General features: G+C 40.8%; 1 protein-coding gene and 1 pseudogene across 2 annotated transcripts in view; one reads left to right on the forward strand and one right to left on the reverse strand.

The window, feature by feature from the left end:
- Positions 1–946: 946 nt before the first annotated feature.
- LOC147182056 (uncharacterized) lies at positions 947–4,769 on the forward strand. The gene is made up of 3 exons (XM_086078492.1): positions 947–973; positions 2,087–2,217; positions 2,297–4,769. The coding sequence occupies exons 1-3, from the start codon at positions 947–949 to the stop codon at positions 4,605–4,607; spliced, it is 2,469 nt and encodes an 822-aa protein (XP_085934618.1). The 3' UTR covers positions 4,608–4,769.
- Positions 4,770–7,713: 2,944 nt separating this feature from the next.
- LOC147182057 (solute carrier family 22 member 13-like) overlaps positions 7,714–8,993 on the reverse strand; it is an 8,322-nt pseudogene continuing 7,042 nt past the window's right edge. Inside the window, exons 9-11 of the transcript XR_015095464.1 lie at positions 8,859–8,967; positions 8,481–8,687; positions 7,714–7,831 (exon numbers count right to left, since the gene is read on the reverse strand). The product of XR_015095464.1 is annotated as a solute carrier family 22 member 13-like (transcript). The remainder of the gene's footprint in view (positions 7,832–8,480; positions 8,688–8,858; positions 8,968–8,993) is intronic.

The following is an 8,993-nucleotide window of genomic DNA, read 5'->3' on the forward strand; positions in this document are numbered from 1 at the left end:
CGGCGCGCCTTACAGGAGGCTGACATGTTTTGCCGCCATCTTTCGGCTAAGGCTACTCGATAGACAAGAGCTTAGCGATTGCAGTAATTGGTGGTATGCTTGCGAAGTGTGGTCTTTCTGAGGCTCTGTAGTGTGTGTGCTTCAAAATGCACACGCTTCAAACTTAGGTTGTTGCATTCTATTACAGTAATTTCTGGACTTTAAGGCGCACCTGACTATAAGCCGCGTTAGCTACATTTGGGGAATTCTCGAGTTTGTTACACATATAAGCCGCAGGTGTTTTAATGTTACCGCACCGGGTACCCGCTACTTTCTTTTCCATAATGAGGGCGCAAATTGTCTCGCTCTCGTTCTGTCTCTCCTACTGTATTTGGGCTCACTTGGTTTGTTTTGCTGTGCCTGATACTCTGGTGCTTTCTTTATAGTGCGCCCTCTTGTGATCTGATGGATAAGCCGCACCTTTGTATTAGCCGCAGGGTTGAATGCAAGTGAAAAAAGTAGCGGCTTATAGTCCAGAAATTACTGTAGTTTACCACTAGATGGCAAATATTTCTACACACTGTCCTTTTAAAAAGACAATTTGTAGGAGTTAGTGCCATCTATTGCTTAACTAATGGAATGCAACAATTTTGAAACCCGCACATTTCGGTGCCTCAGCAAGACCATACGTTGTCAGCCTACCAATTACTAAGTTTGCGACGTTCTCCTTCGGGTATCCATAGCAGAAAGATGTCAGCCTCTTGTAAAGTGTGGCGTGACCCACGTAAATCTCTAGACCTACAATTATATATTTTTAAAGTAGGCTGATATAATACAACATATTTTTTGCGTATTATTTAAATTAATATTGGATTTGTAAAATTTACGAATTATTAGTTCAGCACTATGACTATTTTATTTCTTTTATATTTTTTATGATATATATATTTTTTTACATTAACTTCATATGACAAAGTCCTACACAAACACAATGGTAAGTTGATTGTATAGAAAAGCATTATTTATGTTGTTAGTATATGCAGTATTTAAACAGAATATTTTTGGTTGAAAAACTTCCTGTGCACAACTTTTGGAACTGCTTCAGCAAATGTATTTTTACAAAGTGTTTGATTTATTCTGCAGTCTTTTAATTTAAGACAGCAAGCTAGTTTGGCTTTCTCTAGTTTATTAAAGTCATGGAAGCTATCATCAAGACAGAGCAGTTACAATTACACACTAGACCAGTCCTTCTTAAATACGGGGGCTGTCCCACCTTGGGGGGAGAGGGTGGGAGCGTGTGACCCCAGGAAGCTTTTTTTTATTTTTTACTTATGAGAATAAAGTGTAATTGAACATCCAGTACAAGAGGTGGCAGTGGTGCTCTCTTTGTCAGAGATTACACTACGCCAGGGGTGGGCACAGTCCTGCTGATTTTGGATGGTTCCCTTCTCCAACACAGCTGATATATGATCAGCTCATCAGCAATCTCTGCATAAGCCTGATAACGATCCTGTTGATTGGGCTCAGCTGCGTTGGAGCAGGGAAACGAGGACCGAGTTTGAGCACATTCCAGATGGCTCTGGGCCATCTCCTCTTGGGTGTCGCTTGATATCAGTCAACTTTGTGACCGCCCGCTTGCTTCTATTTGCGGAAGCAGAGTGCAGCCTGTGAGCGACCTTAAGACAATAAAGCATTTTTAACTCATGGAGGCAGCAGCTCAATTGCTGTATTGCGTGTGTATGGTGTCTCGACATCTCGACAAACACAAATAAAGCACTCTTTCAACAACTTCATCAAGCAATCGAGTAAGTGCAGCTTATCAGATGCTAAAGCAATTAGCTAACCAGTGCACCAAACAAAATCCAATGCAACTCTTCTTACCACATGCAAAGCCACCATGGGCTAACTTTGGTTAGTTTATTTCTTAAATGTGTGGGCAAGCAGTCCAAAGACAGCTATTTGTATATAAAGAAAAGGAACATTTTCAATCTTACTCTATATCCACTTTGTCTCTGTGGAAATGAAAACAGAACATTTAGGTCTTATAATGTTCCCTTGTTGTTATGTGACGTTCAGGTTGTTGTGACCTTGTCTCCATTATTCACAGTTCTCGTCACCTGTCAAGGAAATATGCTCAGCCTGTTTGACACCAGTGTATCCAATGGAAAAAATGGTGGCCAATAAACTTATCCTGCACAACAACTGCTTCTGCTGTAAACACTGTCAGAAGAAGCTCAGGTAAGATGTTTGACCTTTTAGTTAGCATTTCACTTATACTCCAAAGTAATTCAGGCTTTTTTTTTTTCTTCAACTACAGCATTCACAACTATTCCTCTCTTTATGGCGAATTCTACTGCATGTCTCACTACCAGCAGCTTTTTAAAAAAAAGGGAAATTATGATGAGGGATTCGGGCACACGCAGCATAAAGACCGCTGGCTTGAGAAAGATAAAGGAATAGATGAACCCGACACCACACCTGCACCAAAAATGATCAAAAGCAACTCAAACACGCCCACTGTCTCCAGAGAGTCGTCCGCTGACGTATTTGTCACAAAGTCCCGTGAAAGTGAGATGAGGCATAGCAGTTGGGCTGATATCAGGGGAAAACTGAAAATTAACTGGCCACCAGAGAAGAAGAAGCCTCTTTGCGATGTAAACGTACCAAGTTTGAAACAAAAAGATAAGCCCATGACGTTTATACATGCCAACGTGTCGGAAATCAGAGCAAAACCTCAGACGATGGAGAGTACCTCAGAGAAGGCAATCTTCAAGGAGCCCAAATTCAGAACTGGTGCCACAAAAACGAAACATTTTCAAGACAACAATTCCCCAAAAGCTCTTGACTTGCCTTTTCCTTTGCTTGAAAAAGATAACAGTTTGTCAAATGCAAATACGAAGCAGGCGGCAGCTGTACCCACCGACAAATCAAGCTTGAATACGGCATCAAACAAACTGGATCCCACTTTGAAGAAAACAAGGAAATCTGTATGGTTTGCACCGAATGCTGACATTTCTCACGATGATCCGCTCAGTCAAATGGCCTCAGCAGATACAGAGGAGGATGTCACTGAGCTCCATGTTAAAACATGCAATAATGAAAATGATCATTTGGACAAAAATTACCCCGACCAGTCAAGTGAGCTCAGAAAAATACAGCATGGACAAAAGCCCGGAGGAGAGGCAACCACTGAGGTGGCTGATGTTGAGAAAAACTCACAAACTGAGAACAAAAAAGATGAACAGACAATTCTTGGTGACTCAAGCGATGATGTCAAAGACAATTCCTCTTGTGTCACACAAGAATTATCTAATAAACTGGACAAAGAGTTTGAAAAAGCTAATCCTCTTACAGAACCAAAACCACCTGAAACCTTCACTGAAAGCAATAGTCGTAAGGACGACCAAACAAACTTAGCAAAAGAACACAGTACCAACAAACAAAGGCCAAAGGTCAAATTAGGATCTTGGTCCAAAGGAAGAAGCCCTTTGTCAAAACTATTTCCTGCTATCAAGACCGAAGCAAAAAGTGTCAAGAAAGCAGATGGCAATCCTTCTGTTGGACTCTTTCAGTCAACCTCAGACAAGAATGAAGACGCCAATGAATGCAAAACGCACACTGGTGATCCAAATACAGCTGCGGTCAATCCTCAGGAAGGTGACGATGACACTGAAAGCACACTACTTGCTTCTGACTCCAACACGCTGGATAGCAGCAAAGAGGACGCTACTAACGCAGAGCCAGAGATCCTAAGCAGTGAAACAAATGAGAGCCTACCAGATTTGGTCCAAACGGAGACCAACAAGCCGCCAGTAGCTGATGCTGAGACAGCTGACGGCAATCATCTTTCTTCCATTGACATTGATCAACAGCAAGCTGGACGAAACACAGCTCCTACCGTCAGTTCTGCTGATCCACCATTTACGAAGACAAATCGAGAAAAAGATGAGCTTGATAATGCAACAAAACCCAAAGAAGAGACTCCTGACCACAACACATGTTTTGATCTCATCGAAGAAACTACGCAAGCTGGTCCTAATCCTCTTGACCAGTTTATTTCCCAGGAGAGTTTGGGGGATATGTTTTCACTCACAAATGATACATCCTCTGAGAGTGTTTGCCTGCTTGACACTCAGCCAGGATCGACCCAAAGTGAAGTCCTTGGATTGGTCAAGCAAGTGACTGCCCCAGATTCCATCAGCCAGGCAAACAATCAAGGCCCGGTAACTTTGACAACAAACAGCCTGACACAGATTCAAGAGTTGGATTTTGACTTATTCATGTCAAATAGCAGCTTGCTCAGCCAACAACCTGTTAACAGCCCGCCGGCCGCCAACGCTGGTGATGTCATCGCAGTGGGTGAAAGGCCAACGAGTGCAGAGGTTCTCAGTGCTAGTCCACTGAATGGGCTGCTTGACTGCGCTACAACACCCGCTGTTGGGCCGTCACCCCAGGAAGATCTTTTCTCTCTTGACGTCTTTGCATCCGAGGCACCGTTGCTGCCCAAGTCTCAAGAGTCAAGTGATGGAACTTCTTCTTTGGACTTTGGAATGGAAAAAAACAATCCTGAGCAAACTGTAGAGAATGCTGTGACACACAGTAACTGGATGGATGATTTGCTTGGATAAGTGTAGGGATCAAAATGTAATCATAGATGTGTGTATGATTTTATATGAGTAATGGGCTTAGCAAGAAAACCAAACTATTATTATTTTTATCTGTAATTACATTTTCTAAGGAAATTGACATTTTATTAGATATATTGTATATTATTTGATTATTATTTTTTACCCTAATTTTACATTAGCTAACAAATTATTTAGTTTACAAATATTTGCATTTAACTCATTTACTGCCATTGACGTCTATAAACGTCAAAAATGCATTTGAACTATTCCTATTAGTTTAAGATTATTTTCCACTTTTGTTAACAAGAGTATGAAAACCTAGATTTTTTTTCTTTTTATATTTAGAACAGATATAAAATTTGTGATTAATCGTGAGTTAACTAGTGAAACCATGCGATTAATTACGATTACAAATTCTAATCGCCTGATGTCCCTAATTTTTTAATGATCTTTTTTAAAATCTTTTGTTGAAAAAAAAAAAGATGAAGAAAAGATTAAAAATTAGGGGCGTCACGTGTTTGAAATTAATTGTAATTAATCGCGTGACTTCACTCGTTAATTCACGATTAAAAACAACAACAAAAGATGATTAAAAATTAGGCGTCAATGGCAGTGAATGAGTTAAGAAATGCAATAATTGAATAAGAGCAACCAAGGAAGTAATAATGTATGAAATTATGTGAAAATTACATGTCTTGAACATACAATTCATGATTGTAATACTATATGCATAAGCATCCAGTATTTCAATGAAAACTTACTTTATTTAAATATTTTTAGTTTGACCCTTGCGTAGGTTTTATGATGTCATTGTGGTAATTCTACATCACTTGTGTTTTCAACATGAAGTAACTGTTAATGAAAAAGCACAAAAATGGACATCAACATGGATGGTTGTAAAAAAATTTGCTTGCCAATGTTGGTGAAAATAAAATACAATTTCAGTTATACTTTTATCATATATGATTACCAACTTGTGCAATTAAAGAGCATGTTGCACTACGATGCATTCTTGAACGCTTATTCATTTCAGTACATTTCACAAATGTTTGTACTTTGTAATATTTGTACTATCACTACACACCACACAAAGCATTGTCTGTTATCACAAGTTAATATAAAAGGATAAATGGGGGTAAACAAAACATGAAGTTCCATTAAGGCAAGTGGTGCCAAGTAACCAAATATTTGTTGACGACGCTTACCTTCTTCAACTGGAAAAAGTTATTGGCACTTTCTATTCCTTTTTGTCAAAATAGGCTCATTTCTAACCGCCGCAGATGATGCAACACAATATCAACCGCTGTTGAGATCTTGACTGAAGATCTTGTAGGTGGAAAAAAACAACAGGACCAACAGTGACATGTTAAAACGAAGCAGCTGACGACGATGCAACCATTTTGGGGAAGCAAGACATTCCCCATCCATGGCTTTAATTGAAGAGATTTTTTTGGAGCGAGCAACAGCGACTTGGCAGCCGGTGTGAAGCCCGGTGTTCTGTCAGATCAGCATACCCGTAAAGTAAACTCTTATCTGTAGCCTTAGACTAAACTCAACCAAACATCCAACCTGTTCTTACTGCGCATTACCCGTTTCCTACAGCGCATGCACACTGCACAGAAGTACAAGGTAGGCTACTCCGACGGGTTTTGTCGCGACACCAGCGAGCAACGCAGGAAGACCGAACGAGCTGGATTTGGCCAGAGCAGCTAACAAGAGCAGCTAGCGGGAGTTAGTCGCAGCCATAGCCTTGAGTGGCTAACAAGAGCAGTGAGCGGGAGAAACTAGTAAGAAAAAAAGAAGCAGAAAGTGAAAAGCGTCGGGAGCCCGAAACCACGAGACTCAGCGACAACCCATTGGGTTTGACACTTGATGTAAGCACCACCAAATCCGTAGCATGAAGCATGGCGGTGAAGCATGGCAGCCATCTTGTAAGGTGAGACACAGCCATGTAAGATAATCACTAATTATTATTATTTTTATGTGATACAATTTTTCCATCCTAGTTGTTTTTTTAAATAGATGAATTACTAGTTCACCACCAGATGGCGCTAAGGATCACTGACTGTCACTTCACGGTTTTTACTTTTACTTAAGAAAAGGAGACGACTATTTTTTACCAGTGTATTGTGTTTTTACACAAGAAACTACTTAAGTAGCCTACAGAGAACATTTTTGCGTGGTATTCACTTGCGCACAATAGCACAAACCAAAAAAAAAATATATATATATATTTGTGTTTATGATAGACACAAATCACGCGCAATTATTTGTCACTTGACACTCATGGGCACTCACACATCGAGGGTTTCTTGGTGGGGCTTGTCGGGGACCTGGTGGTCAGAATAAACAGCGGAAAAGGTGGACACACACTCACACATGACAACTCCTCGAGCTGGGCCCCCTTCTGTTTGGCCCCTTCTTGCGCCCTCCATTACCACCCCCTTACCCCCACTTGCCACACCCCTGTTGGGTGTTTCTCAACCCTGGTCCTTGGGGAACACTATCCAGCCGGTTTTCCATGTCTCCCAATTCCAACGCAGGATTCCAATAACCAGCTCATCAGCAAGCTCTAGCAAAGCCTGATAACGATCCTCAACTGCGTTGGTGAAGGGAAACATGGAAAACAGGCTGGATAGTGTTCCCCGAGGACCAGGGTTGGGAAACACTGTAAAAATCTCACCCATTCTTTCCAAGTGGGGTCGGCGGCTGGCTACTGCGGTGGGCTCTGCTGGTTGTTGGGAGCCTCTCACCCCACTGGGTGGAATGGGAATGGGAAGTTGGTCGGCCGGGGGTGAGAGTGAGTTATTCTCTGGGTTGCCAGTTGGGATGCTTCAGTGGGGCGCCCTGGGTTGCAATTTCAATAAATATCCAACAGCAGATTGGGTTGCAAGATCAGCCACACTGTATTTAATGTCACTTAACAATAATGTATATGTAGCCGGGCAAGCCACACCCACTTTCTTGAAAGACAGAAAGTTGCAGGTAAAGCAATGAGTCTGGTTTCCAGGTTAATGTACTGTATATGCACGTTGAAACGTAAAATACAAATGACTCTGGATGGATGGAAGCATTTTATGTACGACACCACTTTACAGAGATTTCAATCATTTTAAATGACGCTTCAGAAGGAAAACTGCAACAATAATTAAATACATTAGAGTTTACTTGATTTGATGTCTGAAATATTTGAGTTACTCTCTTTCCTCGTTGCCTTCTTGTTCCTGCAAGAAGAAGGAATTACAAACATTAGTAGTTGCAATATGCCATTGTTGGGGATTCCTTTCAAGCAAACCCTGTGACAATGAATATCGAATAAGTTTGTTGTCAGTAGATGGCAAACATGGACATAACAACATATGGCCTGAGCATATTTTCTAGGGGTGTGCCAAAAAAAATTTGATTCTCATAAGAATTGCGATTCTCATTTAGTACGATTCAGAATCGATTTTAAATGTCCCAAAATTGATTTTATTTAAATTATTTTATACCGTCTTCCCTGTGTTTGTATGTGACTTTATTGGGAGCGCTGTTCATGTTGTACCCGATAGAGAAAAGAAGGAAAAAGTCACAATCAAGTTATTCCAATAAAAGTTGTTTTTTGCAGCGTGGAGCCGTTCTTTTGAGTGATAAAAGTGCCGCGAGTAGCGCGCTAATTAGCATTAGCGAGTCAGACTGGAGGAGATCATTACGATTCCTTGAACATCTATAAATTGAAGCAAAAATCATTGTCAATCAAATCATTTTGAATCAAAAATCATTCTTAATCGAAAATCGATTCTGAATCGAATCGCACACCCAAAAATCTGAATCGAATCGAACCGTGAGACATACAAAGATTCCCACCCCTAATATTTTCCTCCAATGGTTTACCTGTTGCTTTCAGCCTCATCAAATGAATCTGGCAGCTCTATCCCCCGTGTCTCAGGAAGCAGGAAGCAGAGACCCCCACTGACCAGTGTGAGGCCACTGTAGCTTATGATGGGTATGGACCAGTGGTACATAGCCAACATGTTGACCAATGGAACGATAAGACCGCCAGCCCGGCTGGCAATGGAGCCCAAACCAGAAGCTGTTTGTCTGAAGAAAGAAAAAACAAGAAACTTTAGCTGTAGTCACAAATCAAAAAAAAAAAAAAAAAAGTCCCCCCTCAATTTGTTAATTTATTTGATATGTTTTGGTGGTATCAGGTGTGACAGTACAACATAATTGATGAGAGAAGTGTGAAAAGCGGGATGGGGATTCTCTTACCGACAAGATGTTGGGAATAACTCTTGAACATAAACATTGCATATGGTTGCAGCCCAATTCATTATAAAGCGTCCTGAGGTGGCCAGTACCGTAACAGCAACAGAATTCCCTTAAACAAAATAAGAAATTAAAATA

The sequence above is a fragment of the Leptonotus elevatus genome, chromosome 1 (assembly GCF_054856555.1).
Source record: "Leptonotus elevatus isolate MCC_2025b chromosome 1, RoL_Lele_1.0, whole genome shotgun sequence".
NCBI lineage: Eukaryota > Metazoa > Chordata > Actinopteri > Syngnathiformes > Syngnathidae > Leptonotus > Leptonotus elevatus.